The 23563-nt window shown below is 40.3% G+C and overlaps 2 protein-coding genes across 2 annotated transcripts; one reads left to right on the top strand and one right to left on the bottom strand.

Moving 5' to 3' along the window:
- Positions 1 to 647: 647 nt before the first annotated feature.
- On the bottom strand, positions 648 to 7577 carry tmem100a (transmembrane protein 100a). Its single transcript, XM_088355468.1, has 2 exons — positions 7431 to 7577; positions 648 to 2522 (listed from the first exon to the last, which is right to left on the bottom strand). Exon 2 carries the CDS (start codon positions 2486 to 2488, stop codon positions 2054 to 2056), a length of 435 nt encoding a protein of 144 aa, XP_088211594.1. The 5' UTR covers positions 2489 to 2522; positions 7431 to 7577; the 3' UTR covers positions 648 to 2053.
- Positions 7578 to 10862: 3285 nt separating this feature from the next.
- pctp (phosphatidylcholine transfer protein) lies at positions 10863 to 23061 on the top strand. Its single transcript, XM_088340866.1, has 6 exons — positions 10863 to 11099; positions 14897 to 15014; positions 20518 to 20597; positions 20687 to 20858; positions 22473 to 22540; positions 22689 to 23061. Exons 1-6 carry the CDS (start codon positions 10968 to 10970, stop codon positions 22761 to 22763), a joined length of 645 nt encoding a protein of 214 aa, XP_088196992.1. The 5' UTR covers positions 10863 to 10967; the 3' UTR covers positions 22764 to 23061.
- Positions 23062 to 23563: the final 502 nt, after the last annotated feature.

Below are 23563 nucleotides of genomic sequence, written 5' to 3' on the forward strand. Positions count from 1 at the left end.
CAATTGATTGTCACACTATTTTCATAACGTTTCATCAGTCATGAATTGTTTGACACGTTGTCAAGAACATGACACAAATGAGGGTAGAAAGGTCAGTGAGATTGCAGTACTTGGTACCTTACTTGATGTCTTGAAATATATAATGGAGTCAAGACGTTGTTTAATGTATTGTAGGCCAAAGCAATGCATCAACATTTTGTTCATTCCAAAATGTATAGGGCAAAATTTCAACTACAGTTTACACTTGGGGTGTTATGCCAATAGACCCAGCAGTACATCTTTAAAGAATTCTTTATATGAAATCTCATTGAACAATCTGTGTTCACTGGTGGTATACTTTATTACGAAAACCAACATAACAAACTTCAAAGACCCGAAAACGCCAGCCAAGCACCCAGAGCTATTTGATTGGGTGAGCAGTGATCTCTCCAGAAATAGCGCCTAAATCTGTATCCTTCGTGTTTGCAGTATTCTGACATTTTTACAAAAGAAATCTGCTCGCACCTTTTTTCAACTATTATTTATGTCATAAATTACAGTCAAAATGACCCTCAATGATCTTATAGGGACAGTGTGTAAAATGTAGTGCTTTCTAGTACTATAAAAAGCCTTCGTTCTGTAAGAAAAAAAAACCATACATACAAAAATACATGAACTGTCATACCAATGTTTATTAAAAATATATTCATAGGTCAAAATATTTGTATTTCTTTTACATAGCGGCTTCCATACCTAGTAGTTGCAGTGTTTGTCTAGCATCATGCTGCTTTGCTGCGCTCATTTGACATTAGTTTTCATTCGCATTAGACAATGTAATGCTGTCTAGTTGTCAAATATTACACAATGTACCTTTAAGTAAATGCAGGAGTGACAAATTATAACTGGTGTATTTGTTTGATATGGGACACAGGCTCTGGCATTATTATTATTTCATAGATTTTATCAAATTATCAAACCTCACTCAGTAAAACAAAATATGCCAAAGAATTAGCTTTGGTCTGGAGAGCCGTTTGGCTGTTTGGATGAATTTTGTCTAAATATATATGGTCTGGCTCTCAAAAATGTAATCAAAATATTTCCCTTTTATGGCCGTTTCAGTCAAAAGGGTTCCGACCCCTGGTCTAGGATCTCAAAAGTACATTCACCTTTCAAAATAATTCTGTACATGCTGAAAATGTTTAATTTTAAAAATGGATGTCTATGGCTTACATTTCAGTGCAACTTCTATCACTTTTTTATTTTATTGTATTTTTTTTTTAAACGATTGAGTGTGTCAGAGGTAGGATCTTAAGCCTAAGCCTAAAATGTCAATCATTATGTTTCGATTGACTCGAAATTCTCTCTCTTTTTAAAAAAAAATATCCACCCATCCTTATTTTTCTACTTCTCTCCCTTTTAAAGTGCCACACTAGATTCTTAAGGAGGTACTGATGCTGTGGTTTACGGCCCAATTTTCAACACGTCAAAATGACGGACGGCCTTAAAATTTCCCTGTCAACTTTTAAACAAATCCGTCAATGATGGAGAATGGTCAGTTAATGTAACCTTTGCAGACACTGAAAAAAGAAATGTTTTATAGAGTCTTGATTTTGTTAAAAAAGACAGACTTAATTTGTTATCATAAATCACCTCTCCTCCTCTTGAGTCCCTACAAATAAAATATAACATTTCGGGTTACTTTCGGGCTTGATCCTGCAAATCAAGTTAATAGGTCTGAGTCAGGCTTTAATTCCTGCCTAGGCGGCGTTGGGTTAAAATGTTTTTGGGCTGCATCTTACCTCTGATACAGTTGTGGCTTACAGTCCAGAAAATAAAGTATTCACCAGTTTTCACCCCACTATTTGCCATGAAAGCGAATATACAGTCAAGGTTTGAATGGTCCCAAAACCTGTCAATCGCCCTTGTCAATTCTTTGAATTAGTGAGCATAACATTTTCAAGTTTAAGCCAAGAAATTTCCCATCGCCAACTGAAGTCTGATTTGACTCAAGTCATGTGATCCGAGTCCCCTGCCTCTGTGTCTTCCAGTTCCTCTTTCTCCTTCCCGGTGGTGTTCACGTGAAAAGTCTCCTTTGATTGGTCACCAGCACAGTCTGGCTCTCACGCCGCCGTTCCTTTTTGCGCTGCAGCCGGACCCTCCAGCAGACGGCGCTTGCCGCCAGCAACGCCACTCCGGCTGAGAGCAGCACCAGGCCCAGGTAGGAGATGGTAGAGCCATGTGAGTTGAAACTGTACGCCACTGCCGTCACAACCACGCCGGCAATGAGAACCACCACGCCGAAGGGAACCGTGCAGCGGTAGCACGACAGCTCGGCGCCCCCCGTCGCCGCCGCTAGCTGCATCTCGTTCACCACAGGGATGCTGACGGATGTGGTGGCGAGGACGGGACTTTCGCCGACACAAGATTTTTCTGCAGATGCCGGTGTCTTCATTGCATCCCTGCTGGCGTTTTCTGGCATGGCAAAGTCCGACAGGTTTAGTCGGTCCATCGACGAAGCCTTGTCATCAATCAGGTCTGCCAGCCTGTGTGGACAAACACGTCTTTTGTTAATTGATAGTTTTTGCGTGATGTCCTATGCAACAAACAGCAAACAATCGGCCAAATTGGATAGGTCCACCAGATGCGGATATATGTTGTCACGGGTCCACACTTATTTTGTTGGATGTTCAAAGGAAAGAGGAATGTGTAAAGTAGGCATGTCAAACTCAGTGACCGATCTATGTTTGTCTGTTCAAATTTCGCCAAGTGAAATATAAAAAGAACTACTGCTGACTGGAAGTAGGGGAAGATTTCTTACAATCAGAGGCAACCCAAATGAGTTCTTAAAGGGACAGCGTGTATTATTTGACCACTAGATGTGTGCTGCATCTTGTAGTGCACGGGCGTTAAACTCATTTTCACAGAGGGCCACCTTAGCGTCATGGCTGTCCTTAAAGGGCCTGATGTAACTTACAATATAAACGAGACTAAATGTAAATGAATGGTATTTACGAAATACATGTAACTACTCCTTAATGTAAATTTATCATTTATTCAAGTCACAAATATTACTGATGCATTGAAAAAAATAACAATACACATCTATGAATTAATTAATACAACAAATTCACAAATTCTTCAATCATCCATTTCTCAAATCCACTAATCTGGTATTGATAAAGGAATGCTGGCATGTAGTGGCACTTAGATGTCAATTTGCAGGTATTGTAGTCGACGGGAATTGTGGGAAATGTAGTTAATAGTAACAAACTAAGATGCAAGTTTATAATGAAGTCAGCGCTTGCCAACAGGTGTATGCAAGGTAGTGGAGGAATGAGGGAGCACAAGAAACCTTCGCCGGGAAACGCATGTGTTGACCGGGACGAGCCGATGCCAGCGATGAGCAGTCTCGAGCACTCGGCCCTCTACTGGGAGTTTCTGAAAATACTCGGAACTTGGATTTTCGCATGTATGTCGGACGCGCATCTCGTATCTCAAAATTTATAGGAACCAGAGTATCTCGTATAGAGAGGGGCCATTGTATTACCAATGTCCTCAGATTAAAATCATTATCGACACTTGTATGAACCTGAAGTCCAGTTCACTTTTTAAGCTTCCCTCCATTGGCACGAGTATAGTTCAAGATCCTTTTGAACCACCATCATACCGATTATGGGCGTGCTCATAAAAATCTTCAAGTGCTGACTATAACTAGGCGAGGGGATCATTTTTCTCCTGAGGTCAAGCACTATGAAATCAAATGTTTAGGAGCTGCCGGGACACCGCAAGGCCGGCCTCCCCCAGGGAATGTTACTGAACTGGGCCTGGAAAGGTTCCGGAAGCATGTCATAAACAATGAGAGGGATCCCGCATATGTTTGTTGTCAGAATTCCCTGCGAGGCGGCGGCAGAGGTTTCTACAGCAGCGTGCCGAACCCGCGTAACCCCCCCGACGCATTCCGGGCCGCCTCTTGACTCAGGCCGAATGACGCAGGAGCCGCGAGGCCCGCACGAGCTGAGACATTCCCCAGAGAGTGTCGCGAATGACATTATGGCCTCGGCTACGAGAGAGCAAGAGAACGGCCCGGCAAGGTTCCACTCCATCTTCTGCTGATGTTTTGTTGCGTATTGCAAACCGCGACTGGTGAAATGTTGCAGCTGGCTTCTATTAATGATCCAATTATTTCACATTTACCCTCGACGCATTTGTTTTGTACTGCTTGATTAGTTCCAGGATTTTAAGAGTAGCTGTTGCCACATAGTTCTCCTGAGAAAGTAATCTAATTACTGATTGCAACACCACAGAAAATTTGCCGGTGTTGGATTAGCACTAGCAAAGTGTGTGTCCACACCCACAAGTATGGGTGGGGGAAATTTCCGATTCTTAGATTGTGACGTAAACAAATCTGAATCAATACATTTACTGGATTTCTATTGGTATTTTATGTCGAATAACATAAAAAACGTATGGTTACAAGCAGAGCGTGACTAAGAAGTTATATAATGTTTCCAGAGCAGGGGTCCACAGACGTTTTCTTTCAAGGGCCACATGAGTTTTTCCTTCTCTGATTATTGGTCTGGGTTAATTTATAAAAGAAAAATGTGACTATTGCGGGAGTGCCTCAGTATAAAAATGTATTGTTTTCCAGAAAGCCACAATCCAATAAACCTTCTGGATACTTCACAGAACAAGTCAGAAGATAAATAATGAGTAAAAAATAACCAATTTGACTGTGTGGGTCTTCACAGGGAAAAAGTACATGAAACATAAACCTTCTGTTGTGGCTTGCAAAGTCTTAACAGTTTCAAGATCAGCGTAGTGTCAGAACACTGGACTACCAGTGATTTAGAGAAGACAAATGTTAATTTAGTAGTAGGTTTCACATGTTACAGTGACAATAAAGTATTAATTGTAATTTCAACATGTAAATTTCACAACAAAATTGACATTCATATTTGGTACTGGGACCAAAGATCATGTGATAATGTGATAAAACCCAATGCTTCTTCAGCTGTCTATATCACTGGGAATCCAGTGGTAAGAGTTTACCACTCTCACAAATGCAACCTGGGTCCGAACCCTGTTACAGCCTAAAATGTGCACAGAGACATTGAATTCCTTTGAGGTTAAAAAAAATTCTCATCAAAATGCTCTCTTGTATTGTTCAGGGTGCTGTATCTGGCCTGCGGGCTGTAGTTTGGAGACCAAAGTATCACTTTAAGCCCTTTGTCAACAAACACCTACTTACTGCAACATAAATATATCAAAACAGCCTTCTGCAATGTCGACTGCGGAACACAACTTAAGGAATTTGTATGCTAGCTGTATAAAGCTAAAATACAAACCCCAACAAGGCATTCAAGTTACCAACGGCTGGGCTGTATTTGCTACTTTGCTAGTTACCATTGATCAACCAGAAACCGGCTTCCACAGAAAATAAGTGAGCTCAGGCAGACAAAACTACCCGGTGTTATTTTACGAAAAATCAAAGTAAATGGACGCATTGTTGGAGGCAATTGCAATAACATTCTCCTAACTTTCATTTCATTTATTACTGTAACTGCACTTTTTATCACAAGTTTTCGGAAACCCAAGGTTTGCGACAGTATTAAAAAAGAAACAACACTTGACTTTGAAGGATTTTTAAAACGCTTTGGCTTCATTCTATGATACACTCAACATCTAAAACAGGTGTAACCTATGGCTCGCAAGCCATATATGGCTCTAGCCATGAGTACATATTGCTCCGAGATAAAATAGACCTAGCACAATTATTCAATACAGATGTTTGTCGCACATGCCAAACTAAGAATTTACTGATGGGCAGAGTGTTCAGTCCAGTATGTAAAGGACACAATTTTTAATGACTTTATAGAGTTAAGGTGTCACACCAACAGACCACATTGTGGCTGTAAATTGCTAAATGATCATTTATATGGAAGCTCATTGAACATTCTATGTTGATTGTTGAGGCACTTCATGATGAAAAGCCACACAACAAGCTTTAACCCAAAACAAACGTTTTACCTAGAAGCTCAAGCAAAGAATGTAATTTGATTTGGTGAGCGGTAGGAATGGGTAGAGCTATACACAGGGTGAAGCACTTTCTTCTCCTTTGCCTAGCACAGTCTGCACTGCAGGCAAATATGTTAGTATTCTCGATTGCAGTATTTTGTGAACATTGCTTCGACCTTGTTTTGAAACTGTTACTTAGGACAAAAATGAGCTTCAAAACTCTTACTGTGGGAGGAAGACCAACTTTGAGTGGTATATACCCTAGCATCAGTAATATTTCATCAATTTTATCAAATCGTCTAACAACACACAGAGAAATAAAATGCGATGAATAATTATTTTTTATCTGGAGAGTGGTTTTGTCGTGCTTTGTCTCAAAATATATGATGTCTCTCTCCCCTCCCAAAGAAAATATGTATGTGTACATGTATGTATATATATATATATATATATATATATATATATATATATATATATATATATATATATAAAGGGTGATAAAACTTCACTAATTGTCTCATAATGATTTGATAATCGCAAAAATATCCTCTAAATATGAATTTAATTGTGAGGCAAGAGTCACTTCCCAGGGTGGCACAGCGCTGAGTGATTAGCAAGTCTGCGGCACAGTTCTGAGGTCATGGGATCGAATCCTCCTGTGCGGAGTTTGCATGTTCTCCCCGTGCTTGCATGGGTTTCCTCCTCATTCCAAAAACGTGCATGTCAGGTTAATAGCCATTTCAAATTGTCCGTATGTGTGAATGAGTTGTATTTCCCTGTGTGCCCTGCTACTGGCTTGCAACCAGTTCAAGGTGTCTCTTGCCCACTGCACAAAGAGCAGCTGGGATGGGCTCCTGCAGTCCCTACTGTATATTTAATAATACACATAGTTTAATGTAGCTTACAAAAAACAAACTATTTCGAAAGTGTTAAAGTCACACTCAAAGACGTGGACTCATTAGAAGCATTAATTAGAGTTGTTTTTGTTTGGCGATAGTCCTATATTTGAAAAAAAAAAAAGAAATTATTTGGGGATAGTGTCAATTTTCCAAAAATCAGTGTAGACTCTGCCTTGAAAAAACTTACATATGTGTTTTCTGGGCTGGAGGCTATAGTAGCTTGGCTTAAAAAAGATTGGGGGGGGGGGGATAAACATCACATTTCTACTCTGTTCTATTACTACGCTGACTTTTGATAGTATTTCCAGCTCGGTTTTCTGAAATTATTTCTTCCACCGTTTTCTTGGATGGTTCAACACGCCTAAGACAGACATAAACTCGCGAAAAAAATTTTTTTTGGGGGGGGGTTGTTTCTCGTGAAGCTCCGTTTCCATTGCCCGAGCAGGGGACGTGAAGCGTTCTGAAGTATGATGGTGCAGCTGGTTCCTACGAGCAAACAGTTGCCGAAGTGCAGCAAAAAGTTTTGATGTGTCTCACCTGGAATTCAAAATCCATCTCTGAAGTTGAAGTTTTCTCCTGCCTCCTTAAAATCTTCCTCTCCTGTGACAAGACTTGAGTTTCTGCGTTCTAGTTGCCTCTTTGCGAGTTTGCGTCTCATTCATGAGCACACTGGCCCGTCTGAGCTGACACTGACGTCACGGACGCGCTTCCATTGACAACCAGCGCATGTGTCAAACAAAATAAAAGACGCGTGCTTACTATTTCCGGTTTTGTGGTAGACAATAAGAGCATAGTCTTTGCAGAGAATCACGTTCAGTGCTGGGAATAAAAATGCGGTGGCGATTCTAGGGTCCAGTGGGGCCCCAAGCAGAAATTCATTGGGGTGCCCCCACTACTGCCCGACCCCCACACACAATAGAATATTGCAAGGATCAACTCTGGGCCTTTGTCATTTTAATAAATAACCAACAAATTGGGTGGTCGTCATTAGAGGAAGGTCTCGACTGTGTAGTGAAGGTAGATGCTGGATAACCCATCAGCTGGCAAAGAAGGGACATCATTGCTTTCGGTTTATTTAATGTAAGAAACATCAGCAATGAACCTAAAAGAAATGTATAGAGAGGGAAAATAGGCTATGAATGGTAAATAGGCTATATTCATTTTATCCATTACACGGGTTTAATAATTCCACATTTTGTAAAAAAAATCTTGAAAAAAAAAGTTCAATGTTTATTGTTGACTAAACCGCTTATTAATCTGCACACGTTGACGTTTTATGAACAGATGTCCAGCTTGAAATGCAGTTACAGCTGTAAAATAATAATTACAGACCAGTGGCCTCACTGTCACAGATTTTCTGATGACAGCTTTCACCTTTCCAAACAACTAATCACGTGCCACGTTTAAAAACATGAATTACGTTTTCTGTTTCGACTATATTATTGGTTCTAAATCATAAAGCCACAATATTCTGTGTAATCTTGTATTACACTCAATGGGCTTTTAAAAATTAAAATTACTATTGTAAATATAGAAAAAGCTTAAGACGTTAAAAAAACATAAATAAAGTATGGTCATGCCATTGCTAGCGTGAGTGACACGAGCACCATTTGCACTACATCATTCATTATCAACGGTAGGGGAAAATACTGATTCATCTCCGTTCACGATCATATTGCAATCACCATCTTGCTTTATTCTCTCCTCTTGTTCTTTTTTTCTTCTTTCTTTTTTTATTCCCAGAAGGATAGTTTCTCTTCATAATGAAGGTCTCAAAACGAATTTTCCAATTCTTCACTTAAAACCTCCATCAACTGCAATGCAAATTTTGACTCTGTCGCCACCTAGCGAGGACCCTGAGCAAATGCCTGGTTTGCCTGGTGAAAAACATCGCCTCTGAAAACATGTCACAGTGTTCATTTTGTATTTTATTCAGGGCTTAAAGATGTGCTTGCATTTATTATATTATACGAATAGAATGAGTAATTTTTATATGTACTGTATTCTGAAACTTAAAAAAGGAAGAATTTTAATGCTTGGAAGAGCGTTTATATAACTTTGCAGCATCGGAAAAACAAAGTTTACATTTGGGCTTCAAAATAAGAGCTCAGCTAGCTAGCGTAAACGCGCTTGCTTGCGTGTATATGGGGGTATAGTAGGATGCCGAAAACGCCGAAGAAGGTATATTTAAATTATTTTTGTCCATAGTTATTTTCCTGAACATATAATTCTTGTAAAATATGTTAACTGAAAGAATGAGGGGAAGCATGTGCCACTTATCCTCACCAGGCACACTGAGACAGAACACTCACTTGCTTGTTCACATCTATAGCACAATCTGCACTGGCAAACTAACCTGACATGCATGTTTAGGAATGTGCAAGCACAGGGAGGACATGCAAACCCCGCACAGGAAGGCTGGTAGCTTGATTTGAACCTATCACCTCAAAACTGTGCCATGGAAGCGGTAACCACTCATCAGCCTTGCCGCCCATATTCAAATTTGAAACGCCTAATTTCAAGGTCTCGAACCTGCCACTGTTGTACATACAGAAAAAAGAATTAAACAAAAATAGACGGGGGAAAAAAAGTCTTAATATGTCAGTGGTGGGTCGTCAAGGCCTTCAAAACCCTCTCTGCTGGCCTAAAAAATAACTGATTGATGTGATGTAATTAGATTTTATCCGTGAATATTTATTAAATAATTCCAAATTGGGGTGGTAAATCACCACAGTCTAAAATCTATTTCTACTTAAGTATAAGATGATTTTTTTACACTAGAGTGAACTTTTAACTCATTTAAACTTTGAACTTTTTTATAAAAAGGAACTTTAATGTCAAGCAAGTCAAAATGTCATGGTTATGGCACCCGCAGTCCCTTCCCTCCACCGAGATGGCGGCATTTACCCATTTTTCAGTCCCTCTCCCTCTCTCTGTCTCTGTCTCTCTCTCTCTCTCTCTCTCTCTCTCTCTCTCTCTCTCTCTCTCTCTCTTTCTCTCTCTATCTCTAGCTCACTCTCCACACTCCCAGATGTTCCCAATCATCATCTGCCGCTCTCTTCTATATATACTACACTTCATGTTGCTGGATTGTCGATGTACTCTTTTCAAGACAACACGTGCCTCATATTCAGACATTCTTCTCAAGACAACAAGCTCTTCATCACCAGAGGTTTTTCGCGAGCTACTCACCTTGAAGGATTTTATACATTTGACTATAAAGGATTTTATACGATTGACTGCAAATTACATTTAATGCAAACAATACACATCTATGAATTAACTAAATTAACGGAAACCTAACTACTACGACATAAATGCTTGCTATTTTTCGTTTCTTTCTAGATTACAAATCACAACTTTACAGAAGGACCCTGTTGAGTAGATTTTTGTGTTTTTTTTTTTGGGTCGTTGTTCATGACGGAAAGCAATCCAGCCGAGAAAGTCTCGGAGGACAAAAAAACGGTCAGAAAGTGGTCAAAATATAATATTTTGTCTAGGTGCTGTGTTGTGAGAACGTTGGGCGGAGAGCAACAGCTTGGCACGCCCATGGGAGGATCCGAGACGCCATCTTACGGGGAGACGTGGGCCAAGAAGAAAAACCTAAAGGACTTGAGAAGGAGGCTGCACACAGACGCCAACGTCGCTTCTTCGGCCGTCTTGAATGGAGTTCACTTAGTTCTTTTGTTCTCTCTCTCTCTCTCTCTCTCCCTTTCACTCTTTCTATGTCTCACTCTCTTTTTCTCTCTCTCTCTCTCTCTCTCTCTCTCTCTCTCTCTCTCTCTCTCTCTCTCTCTCTCTCTCTCTCTCTCTCTCTCTCTCTCTCCCTTTCACTCTTTCTATGTCCCACTCTCTTTTTCTCTCCCCCTCTCTTTCTCCTATTTCTTTCTTTCTCTTTTTCTTTCTCTCTAATCTACCAGTCTGACCCCGAGAGAATGTTTGTTCTATCGTGTGGCATCCGAGTTAAAATGAGTTTGACACCACTGGTTTATAAGATGCGCCTGAGTCTTATTTTGGTGCTTAAGAGCGGAAGTCCTAGTTATTACAGGCAGCGCTTTCCATCCAGTAGCCATAATGTCGTCGCAGCGCTTCACAGAAGACGAATTTTGGGCAGCCTGCAAAGAATTGGACGAGCCTCAACTGGAAGGAGGATGGCAGCTTTTTACCGAAACCTGCGGCGTCAACATTTACAGACTTCTCGAGCAGGTTCCAAACCCGGAACCGCCGTTTCCTACCGGGTCATACATTGCCTCATGACCGTAAACACTGCACCGAAAGTGTAGTAACAATAGCGTAACATTAATATTTTCTTCTTTTTAATTGACACCTTAGCCAGTTGAATACACTCCAAATTAACTCTTTCCCTTCGCAGAAAATGCACGATCGATTTTTTTGCCTGAATGTAAATCAGATAATCATTTCATTCATAAAATAATTTTCTTGAAAAGACCGGTTGACTATGCATAAACGAAATAGAGACATGAAGATCTAAGTCGCATCAGTAAATCTAATTTAAAATTCTGATACACACAGCGAATAGGGACATTGTGACATCTAGTTGTGAATATTAGCACGTTGTTTGTGTACTCGTAAGGATCGTTGATTTTGCCGAATAAAGCAACAAATCTCAAAGGGACAGTGTGATGGGCACCGACAGGCTGTACTTGCCCAAGACACACTACATGAAATGGGGCCCTAGTCAAGTTATGTTTATTTGTAAAGCCCTTAAGCACAAGAAGTCTCAAAGGACTGCACTGACCACAGACTTAAACAGACTAGAGTTTATTATGACAGCATCCCCTAAACTAAAACTTACATGAGACAATAAGCATCCATATGATTGATAGGTTGGTTGTTTGAATCCCTTAACACCATTTCCCCTAGTGTGTCTTGGGCAAGTACAGCCTGGTGCTGCTAAAATCTGCTCCCTTGTAGAAATGTCACACCCGAATGCCTTGCAGTTACCAGACAACACTTTGAGTAAGCCAATTTAGTTTTTTAAAACATATATATTTTATACATAATCTATGTAATAATTTCAGGAAATACGTTTATTACAATCTTGCCTTTGGTTGCAAAATAGTAATGAGGCCTGTCGATTTTTTATTCGGATTTCAAATTTTGAATCATCTTTGCACATCCTTCGGGTGATGTTATATAGTTTGCAAATATTTAGAATATGCATAAATAATATGACTAGAATCAACCCTTAAAATAATTATTTGAAGAATTTGGCATGTAGACATTTCCTGGTTTGCGACTTATCTAACGGCTCAAGTAATGTACTACTACGACGAAATAAAGTCGTAGAAATAAAGGAAAATACGCACTACTTACTACTACTTACTAACTTCTACTTACTTTATACTACTTACTTATTTTGATTTATTTTTCTTTATTGTCATTGATATCAACTTGTTGTACATTGTGTTTTGCAGCAGACAGCAAATGGTTGTGAGAATGTGTGTAAGTGTGTGTGTGTTGGGTGGGCGTGTCTGACTGTGTGCATGACTGTGATAGGCTTGTGTATGCCGTTAGTCAAACAGCGGAAGTCACCCAAACAAACCGAGAAGCATGGCGACACTTAGCTTTTAGTGGCTCATTACATTGAAAATAATTCGTTTCTCCTTCTTTTTTATTGTCTTCTTCCTGTACTGTACTTTCTTTTTTCACAATTTTTCTTTTTTCCACTTTTCTTTCCTTTTCTTTCTTCACAGAAGGTGGAGCAAAGGAAATGAGAAGAGTATGATGCATTTTTTTTCTTCAGTCAGACTGAGTCTCCGTAACTTTTAGTCTGCATTTATTTTGTAGCACTTGTTTTCAGTGTCATGATGCAATGCTGTGACACCCAGTGGTTAAATATTACACACTGTGCCTTTAAGTGCAAAACGGCAGCGGTGAATGGTTGCCATCTGTGTTCACCATATCCTTGCCTTCGACGTCACACCGGATAACAAAATAATCTCTCTTTTTAATCCGAGTCATGCTCTTTGGGATTAGCAGCAATACAACAGGGATGCAGTCAAGACCAGTAAACACAGAAGGAGACCATATTAAAATATAATTTTAGCCCAGCGGACACTGAAAACAGGAGCATTATCTTCACCTTTGTGTCTCTATTAACACTGTATAAAAAAAACACTAACTGCTGTAATCAGGATCACGTTTCACGGATGCCTTAACAACCAGGGTCATTGGGGCACCACTTTCTGTGGTGTATCTTGGGCAAATACAGCCTGGCAGCACCCATCCCTTTCCAGATCGTTTATACGGGTAGGGGTTTGCTCCCCCCGCATTTAACAGATAATTCTGGTATCCAGGGTTAGCAGTACCCCGAGGCCTCCTAATCCGACTCAAATACAGCACCTTCATCTTCTGGTCGCTGTTGATTTTTGGTGTAAAGCACCGTCCCACTTTCTGAGATGACCTCAGCACTGAAGTGCAGCGGCGTGTGACAATACTGATTCTGGGGAAAAGCCATTTGGTTTCGAAATAATGAGTATCACATTGTAAAATGCACATTTTATCACTTGTAGCTTTCATATTTTTCCACGTTGATAAAATAACTTTTTGAACTCTGACATCAGTTTTTTAATGTAACCCTGAGTCTTATTTTATGCACAGAAAAAATATTTCTCAAAGCCACTTTCTCAGACCAATAATGGTACCTCACTGGTTCTCAACTGGCCTGACTTCAGGACCCACAATTCCACCCTAATTAAAATTAACTTGTATTAAATTAAAATTCCACTTCTCAAATGTATCCAATGAAAGGATTGTGCAGTTTAAAGCAGAGATGGTAGAAAATATTCACCTTTATTTAAAAAAAAGACCAGCAAAACAAAGCCACTTCAAGTTCTGCATATACTAGCACATATGCCTGTACCGCATATAAGCGACCCCTTAAAACTGCTTTAAAATAGTCTCATACTAAAAGAGATTCAGAAAATATAGAAAACATGTATCAAAACATCAATAAGTATTTAATTTAGTAGTCGATAAAGATGAATATACTGTTAAAAATCATTACTATACCATTATCGGCTGCGCTTCAATGGCAGACATTTGTACACCGATTTTGTATTTTAAAATCGTTTCCTTCTTCGACTCAATCCTTGCTGTCACTGTTTGCCGCGTTTCCTTCTTATCACCACCTTTCTTGGGACCCATGATTATGGTCAGAAAAAAGAAGTAAAACCAACCAAATCACAATAAATCGAGAATTGGTCCCTCTCAAACTCGACGATTGCCCAAACGAGGTAGAAAAGTTTGGGTAGGGCATTTTGGTCATCAACTGTTAAGGAGTTTAATTGACCCTTTGTTTTTATTTTTACTTATTCTTAGCCTTATTTTGCCAAGGAAAAGCCCACGACCCACTGAATAAAAGGCCCAAACTTTGGGTCCCCACCCTACAATTGACAGACACTGTCATAGGCAATTCTTGATACTAAACATTTGATACCTACTAATGCTTGCACGAGACGTCCTTCGGTCATTGGATGTTAGGCTAAATCGGATATGGTCTGCTATAAAAACAAACCTAAACAATGCGCGCACAACTAATATACTTTAGAAAATATTTTCATTGATAAAGTGCATTTGTATTTACACTGTAAAAAAGTCCATCCATCCATCCATTATATGCACCGCTTATCCTCAGTAGTGTCGCGAGGGTGCTGGAGCCCATCCCAGCAGTCTTCGGGCAGTTGGCAGGGGACACCCTGAATTGGTTGTCAGCCAGTCGCAGGGCACACAGAGAAAGACTATTCACTCGCTCATTCACATCTAGGAGCAGTTTTGACCAGCCAATTAACCTAACATGCATGTTTTTGGAATGTGGGAGGAAGCCCACGCAAGCATGGGGAGAACAGGCAAACTCCACACAGGAGGTTCGATCTCATGACCTCAGAACTGTGCCGCACACGCGCTAACCACTGTGTCGCCGTGCTGCCATTGTAAAAACAGTGATTCATTAAATCGGCTATCACACCCTTTGTTTTCAGGAAACGGGTCTTTACGAGTACAAAGTGTTTGGCTCCCTTAGCGACTGCAAGGTGGATCTCTGCGCCGACGTCTACATGGACCTTGCCTATCGCAAGCACTGGGATTCCTACGTCAAAGGTAACTTTAGGCCACCCTCCAGCGCTGACTTCCCTCTAAAACGATTGCATGATTTCCAACTCAACTGTTGGCATTTTTTCTGTCTTTGTTCCCATCTGCAGGAAGTGGCAGGTAAGATGTAGTGAGCGTGCCTCGTAGCCTTTTTGAGACGTAGATGCTCCAATTGTTACCTTGTCTTCCTTTCTACTGCTGCTTTTAAGACACTGAAATGTTATTTTGTTCATACAGTTGTGGAAATATAATTGGCATGATTTAAAATGTTAAGTCGGAGTTACCGTTACTAGTTCTTCATTTAAAAACTAATTCTGTTATTCCCGGGATTACTGAGCCAAAATTAGCATGCTACTCCGATAGTAACTAACTGGACACAAATTTCCGTTTATACTTGCATCGAAGCAGACCCGCTAAAACTGCTTTAGATAGCCACATGGTAAAATTAATTGATGAAAACATCTACACCCATCTGAGGAAGTATTGAAACCCTTTACATTTCTTGTCTCATGCAATCTTGAGACCTTGCAAACAAACGCTTATCCATTTTGTTTGAAGGCTTCAAACCACTCGAAGATCTCATTCTCCACTTTTCTTTTTTTTCTCCAGGCTTCGTGTATCTGAAGGATAATTTTACAAATACAAAGACCAAAATTGGACTTTTATCTTAAATTCTGTGCTCACGTTTGTCCCATTGATTTTCTTGTGCCTGTATATTCTAGCACCCTCCCCATGGGCTGCCTGCCATTCGCTACTGGTGACACACAATCAAATACGCACATATAAACTGTCGCCCCCTATTTCCGTATTCTATTTTATTGTTGCTTAGATTATTGTATATACGGTAGGCAAAATATATCCATGAGAAGAAATTCAGTTTTCGTACACTGTGCTTGAGACAGTTAAAAATCAGAGGATGATATAATTCATGGTATGCTTTTAATAAGTAGCAGAGTAACGCACAATGTTGTATCGACAGTTGAGTTATTCAATTTGATTAATATGGCGTTACAGTACTCGTGATCAAAAAAGAAATATTGGAAATACAGTGGGACCTCGCTACTTCGCGGTTCCACGTTTGCGGGTCCAGAGCTTCGCGGGTCTTAAAAATAATAATAATAAAATAAAATAAAAAAATAAAAATCATTTTTTTTAAGCATTTTTGAAGGGGCGTCGCTACTTCGCGGATTTTCACTTTTCGCGGGTGGTTTTGGTCCTCATTAACCGGGTCTAAAAAAAAAAAAAATGGAATAATAAAAAAATATATATATTTTTTAAATGTAAGCATTTTTGAAGGGGCGTCGCTACCTCGCGGATTTTCACTTTTCGCGGGTGGTTTTGGTCCCCATTAACCGCGATAACCGAGGGATTACTGTACATACAGACGCTGCCCCACTTAAGAACCAGATAGGTCCTGGATGAGCTTTTGTAAGTTGAATTTGTTCGTAAGTTGCTTCAGTGCTATATTTTGTATGTTTAGGGATTATCTAAGTATGTTTAAGGCTTGAATAAGTAACCTGTATTGTTTTATACTAAAAAGTAGACATATCATAAAATAAAGTTAAGTTTTACTTTTGGAAGATGAGCTTCAAGAGTTAGGCGACTTCCTCCTCTGTGGTAGAGAGTGGCCAAAAAAAAGCGATCCAACCATTTTCTCAACCGCATCAAGCTTTCTTATACCACATTCGTTTCAAAAGAAACGGCTCGCCTCTTCCTTACACTTTACACCAACTATATTGAATTGCTGCACGAGATATCAAACAATAAAAATGTCAAAGTTCTTAGCGCGCTGGAGATACATTATAGAATGTTTACACATGAACTAGGAAGAGCAAGCCAGATTTCTTCTTCGGGGTGAATGCTGGGTGACCTCTCACAGCGTCACATGCCAGTAGGGGCGGAAAGAAGCACTACAGTAATATCCTGTAATCGGAAAAAGGTGCACAAAATACAAAATCTAACTTACAGCAATTTCCAGGTTGTTTACGACATCCCAGAAAAATGATCGTATCTCCCGTTTTTCGTGAGTCGAATTGTCGTAAGAAGGGGAGCGTCTGCACTGTATTTATACGGGGGTATGTTACCGAACGATCGATCAATCGAAAAACGTTGCTGACCTAAATAAAAAATATCGTATGCAACGGGAATTGAACCTGGGTAGCAGAGGTGAGAGCCTGGACACTTATCCACTAGATCATAAGTGAGACAGATAACAAACGCAGAGGCATTCTGTTTTTTCTCACTATCACAGTATCTTTACTCATGGTGCTTGAAATGGAATGTTCGAGAATTAATAGAACAGAAACTCACCATAAAATAAATGAATAAACCTAAAGTTTGATTTATAATTAGCTACACCAAAGAGCTGTTTCCCTCATCGTTCTTTTTGCGTTTATTTATATATCGTTCTATCTCGATTCACCTCCTGTGTTGTGATCTACACACTAATTATACAGTGGCTTTAAATCTATGAGCCTTATCGTCTATTGCGCGTTATATATGAAAAGTAAATGTCAAAGGACTATTTTTATGGGTGCGCCTTATAATCCGGTGCACCTTAGAGTGCAGAATATACAGTAATCAAGTTTTTTTTACTACTCACAGCTCACGGATCCTTTAACTCCCAAGGTCATAGGGGCACCACTCTCTTTGGTGTGTCTTGGGCGACGCCCATCTGTTTCCAGGCCAGTTTTTTTGTGTAGGGGTTTGCTCCCCCACATGAAATAGATTGTACTTGTTTCCATAGTTACATGTAATTTATTGTAAATAAATTAATCATATCCAATATTTAAAGTCGCAGCAATTAATATATAAATAATGACCGAAAGTTACATTAAAACTGACAAACTTTTAACTTAAGTCTTCATTAAAGCATTTTATGCGTAATGCTTGCTAGTAATATATTTTATAATCATTTAGGTAAAATTATTCACACTGTATAAACAATAAGGCATGGATGTAATATTACATAGTATAGTAGTAGAAATACTGCTTAGCTATGGCTCAAATAAAAATAAAGAGCATAGTAATCTTACCAAAATGCCAAGGCTTGCAAAAAGTTGCCCTGTGCTTCTTCTCAGAGACACATTTACTGGTTAAATAATACTACTACTACTAATACTTTCCCTTTAAAACTATCTATCCAAACAATACGCATCATTGGTTGCTCTAAATAACATATATCAAAGTCAAAAGTCCACAGGCCACATCCAACCCCCAAAAAGGTGTTTTTTTTTGGCCCCAAATGATCTGATTAATTATTGAATGATAAACCAGAATTCCATCCACCCACTATCTCTAGCTTATCCCAAGAGCCAAGAAGAGATCCGCAGGTTCGAGAGTGTTCTCCGTTTGGGCCCCGGTGCTGTGGAGTGCTCTTCTCCCTAAGGGGCCGGTCACACAGACATTTGCGGCTGAATCACGGCTAAAATTTTGCGGTTTTTTTTTGCCCGTGGTTGCCCGGGATGGAAAATGCGCAAAATTGGCTAACCCGCTGTTCATCGGTGGTATGCCCGCAAAACAGACGCCGGCGACTGTTCCGCTTCCTCATCGCGTCATTTCTGCGTCATTTTCTCGTGTGGACCACGGGTATAAAAGCTCCCGAGCCGGTGTTGTGCCCAAATCCGACTCCTACGCAACACCCCCCACCGCCCCAACGCCCCAACGCCCCAACGGTGACTGTTCTATCTTCTTTATTCATTATCCATTATCGACCAGTTCATAATACGGTACAGGGCTTAGGAGCCGGGACTCTTACTCTCAACCAAAAGGCGAAGCTAAGGTCCCAGAATTAAAGCATTGCTGCGAATGCACCGAAAGATTTATTCGAAATGAAGAGAAACTACGCTGACGGGGATCCATGTTCACCCCCTTGACGTCACGAGCACAAATGACGTGTGATCGGCAAATCGCGCTGTATATACGCGGAGAAAGGCGTTTGACTGTCACACGCGTAACACGCTAATTTCACGTAAAAACACCGCGATACAGGCGCAGAACATGCTATTACCATGCTCCACCCACGATTACCCGCTGAAATTTCCCGTCCTACCCATGTTTAACCACGCCCTGGCCGCGGCCAGAGCACGTCGTTCCGCGTCATTTCCGCGTCATTACTTCGTGTTGACCACGTGTGCGGCACGCGGTTTAAGACGTGCTCAAACTTTTGAGCAGCTCAAAAGTTTTGAACGCGGCCAACCACGTGAAAATTTCCGACCGCGAGTAAAGCACTGCTCTATCTCGTCTATATGGCGGTCTCAAGACGTCTAACAGCGCCCAACAGCATCTGCTTCACGGCCAGAAATTTCTGGCCGTGGTTCAGCCTTAATACGCTCGTGAAAGGCTGTGTACCCACGGTATGAAGAATTGAGCGGCGCAAAACAAATTTGCGCTGCCACCCGCGCGCGAATTTCCGACCTCGTGTTAAGCACCGCTGTATCTCGTCTGAATGGCGAACTCAATGCGTCCAATAGCGTCCGCCTCGAAGGCTGAAATTTCTGGCCGTGATTCAGCCGTAAATGTCTGTGTGACTGGCCCCTAAGATTCGATCTGCAACCTCAGTGGAAATGTTTAAATCTCAGCTTAAAAAAACACTTCTATTCTATAGCATATGAATAACCTATATTTTATGTTGACAATGTAAGGGCATTGTGTCATAATAGTCCGTAGTTTGCAATAGTCTTGGATCCGTGCAGCCCTTTGAGACTCTTTGTGATTAAGGGCTATACAAATAAACATGACTTGACTTGACTTATCCGGGATCGGGTCGCGTCCCTCTCCCCAGCCACTTCCTCCAGCCCATCCGACGGGATCCCGAGGCGTCATAGTCTTTCCAGCGTGTCCTGGGTCGTCCCCGGGGCCTCCTGCCGGTGGGACATGGCCGTAACACCTCCCGAGGGAGGCGTCCAGGAGGCATCCTTATCAGATGCCGAGCCACCTCAACTGGCTCCTTTCAATACGGAGGAGCAGTGGATCTACACGGAATCCTTTCTGGATGACTGATCTTCTCTCCTTACCTTTCAAACGACAATAATAAAAACGTATCACATTGCAGTTCGTAACCACGGCAAACCTCAATAATAGTTATTTGAATAACACCTGCAGCAAGTCAAAGCTCAAAGTCATCTTATATAAGAAGGAAATATGCCTCTGGTGTCCATTATCTACTTTCCCTTTTGCTTGTATTAATATATACTTTAGCTGCATTTTGAATAAAATCCAAATTGCTTCACTTCAGTAGCTTGGTCTTCAATAATATATCCACATCTCGAATGTTCTCTGCTGTTTCTGCGTTTGGCCATATCAACATATTAGGAGGCGCTAAATAATATACAAAGTCCCTTTGAGTTTCTCTCCTAGTAATGCATTAGGAAACGGAGTAATTGGACCGAGTGCGTATTATGGACTGGCGTCCTTAGTTCAGTCTTTCTTTTGCAAGTGTCCCACACAGTCCATCAGCTGTCTTTGACTTTAATTCTTGAGTTAAACTTACTGCCACCTTTATGCCTGTCAGAACTGCAGGAGAAGGAAGTTGACGGCCAGTCGGCGATTTACTGGGAGGTCAAGTACCCCTTCCCTCTGTCCAACAGAGACGTATCCTTACCCTGAAAAGCAACCCACGCTCCCTCGCGTCTTCTCGACCGTGGGGAATTTTCCTTAACGCGCTGTCCGCCCCTTTTTAGTATCTGTACGTAAGGGAGAGCCGCTTGTTGGATGTGGACGGTAGGAAGATCTGGGTCATCCTGGCAAAAAGCTCACCTGAGACGCCGTACCCGGAGAAGAACGGCGTGCTGAGGGTCAAAGATTACAAGCAGATGGTAGCCATGGAGGCTGACGGTGACATGGGGACCAAGGGTAAGGCCAAAAAATTATAAAAAGATCTATTGTAAAAGCTTCACAATGTTGCGAACAATTTGGGGAGGTATGTGCTCAAATGACCTGCCAATCAGTGCAATTTTATTTTGAAAATGTTTGGATTGTAAGTTGTCATGAACTTTTCATTCAATAGAACGTGGAAAGTCAAAGTTTTTAAGATGATCTAGATCAGGGGTAGATGACCTTTCTGAATCATGGGCTGCGTTGGGATGCAAAGAAAATTGGCAATAGGGCTGGGAGGAAACAAGATATTTATTTCATTTTGTCTATACTAGGGCTGCAACGAATAGTTGTCCTTGTCGACAAAAATCGCTAATAGAAATTGTCGACTCTTGTCGCCAGACATGTATTCTCTTTTGTGAGTGATAATCATACCTGTCCACCTGTACGTTTTTGCCATACAGAGTACGTTTATTATGCATTTTAAGACATGTACGACGTACGGGAAAATCTGTACGGAAAAACGCAAATTTGTCAATTATGGGTACCATCCGGTATACAACGACTATCACGAAACTGCAAATCAATCAAGTCAAATGGGTTCTCCGCGGTAGCTTCTATCTCGGTATCGTTTTTTTTTTGTTGCAAACGAAGCGAGCGGTTTGACGTAGTGAAAGGAAGTCTGTCTCTTTTTAGAGAACCGGCGTTTTCGGCTGGACTCATTAAAGAGAGCCGGCTCTCAAACAGCTCACTTGCTTTGATGCATTATATTCCGAATTATTATGTTGTATAAAGAAGTTAATAAAAAAAGGAAGTATAAAATGACAAAATGAAAAAAAGACTCGTTTGTGGTTATCCCCTTAATCAGTAGTACCAACTATAATTTAGTGCAGAAAAGGAATTCATAATTTGAATAAGAAATTGTAGTATTCTACTTAATTATATTTGCATGTATTTTTTTCTTCTACAGTGAACGTCCAAGCTACATAATTTTTGAACTTTTTGTTATAATAAACCTCATTCATGTCGAGCAACTCAGGATCTTAAAACAAAATGTTAATTAACAATATATATGATATAACGTAACACATGGACAATATAACATGTTACCTACACAAATAAACACGTTTGAAAAAAAAATAGTGTGAGATTATTTTGTATTTTGTAAGGGAAAATACGACAGTTTGTAAGGGCATGGAGCTGTGGAGGTTGACAGGTATGGAAATGAAATGAAGTGAAATGATCTGCATTTATATAGCGCTTTTCAAGTCAATGACTTCCCAAAGCGCTTTACAATGTGCTCCACATTTCCCAATAGCGGCCTTGCAGCCATGTAAGGCGCTAACCTGCTTATTGGGGGTATTAGGGGATCAGTGTCTTACCCAAGGACACTTCGACATGTAACACGGACAAGCAGGGATTCGAACTGGGATCCCTTGATCCCAAGACGAGCGCTCTACCTCCTGAGCTACTGCCGCCCACAAATAATTATGCCATAACACAAGAAACGGGAAGGGGGCAAATACTTTTTCACGGCACCTGATCTAGATGAATATGAATACTGCAGAGACTATATTTGAATGCATCCAGGGTTAACACAATAACGATTCTGATAATGACCAATTATTAATTGTGCCCTGTTTCACTTTGCAGTTTTCATGAATTACTTTGACAATCCGGGTGGGATGATTCCAACCTGGCTCATCAACTGGGCAGCCAAGGTGAGGAGGGACACATTAACAAATGTCGGAAGCCAACATTTTTTAGAAAATGCATTTTCCTCATTTATATTATTAAAAAGAATTAGCATTTTTGTTTCCTCCTTTAACTTGCCGTTTGGCTTACGTGTTTTGTTTTCATGGACACTAGAGCGGCGTTCCCGCCTTCCTCACTGACATGAAGAAGGCGTGTGCCAACTATCCACTTTACTGTCAGAAGAAATAAGGACGCCCAATAGCGTCAGAGTCGTCAAAGTGTGGGAAATCTTGGGCATGATTTGTGCATTTACTGCTGTCCGCTTTCTTTATCTTTTTACACACTCCGCTCTATCTGTGCAATCTGAGCCTTTTGTGGAGGCCGAATCATTTTCAGGCATGTTCACATCAGTGCTTTTAAACATGTTTACTGTCAAAATGACATATGCAATTTTAATGATTGTGTTTGATGATCTCAAATGAAATGTTGTGAATCTTGTTGCTGTTTGTATAAAAAATCATGGCAAATAAACAAATGTTTATTTTCATGCTGCGTGTGTTTGATAAGAGCGTTCACTGTTATTTTGATTGGAATTAATTGGTTGACGTTCATAGTTGGATATGAAAACCTGAACTACAGGAACAATAGACTTTAGGCCCAAAAATTATACCATTTAAAAAACTTTCTTTTTCTCAATAAAGGACAGGATAGGCTTAAATATCGTGAAAAATGCTAAATAAAAATAAAAAAAGTAAAACAGATCAAAAATGTAAACAGCGCAGGGTAATAAATACTCCATTGCCTTGAAATGGTTCAGTCCATTTGATTCTTAGCATCACATCGTAGTATTTCTGCTGTAGTATTTTTGTAGTATTTCTATGATAGAATTTTTGTAATATATCTAGTATGACTGTAGTTGTATTTTTGTAGTATTTCTGTAGTATTTTTAGTATTTTCTGTCGGTTTATTTTTTTTACAGTCTTCTCAGTATTACTTTAGTTGTATTTTTTGGGGGGGTTTCAATATTATTTTTTATGTTGTATTTTGGT

The sequence above is a fragment of the Urocampus carinirostris genome, chromosome 1, assembly GCF_059441175.1.
Source record: "Urocampus carinirostris isolate Australia breed hairy pipefish chromosome 1, RoL_Ucar_1.0, whole genome shotgun sequence".
NCBI classification, from domain to species: domain Eukaryota; kingdom Metazoa; phylum Chordata; class Actinopteri; order Syngnathiformes; family Syngnathidae; genus Urocampus; species Urocampus carinirostris.

Coding starts and splice junctions, on each gene's coding strand:
- tmem100a (XM_088355468.1), bottom strand. CDS start 2,488: ATGGACCGACTAAACCTGTCGGACTTTGCCATGCCAGAAAACGCCAGC.
- pctp (XM_088340866.1), top strand. CDS start 10,968: ATGTCGTCGCAGCGCTTCACAGAAGACGAATTTTGGGCAGCCTGCAAA. Junction 11,100..14,896: donor TTTACAGACTTCTCGAGCAG/GTTCCAAACCCG, acceptor CTTTGTTTTCAG/GAAACGGGTCTTTACGAGTA. Junction 20,859..22,472: donor CGGTGACATGGGGACCAAGG/GTAAGGCCAAAA, acceptor TTCACTTTGCAG/TTTTCATGAATTACTTTGAC.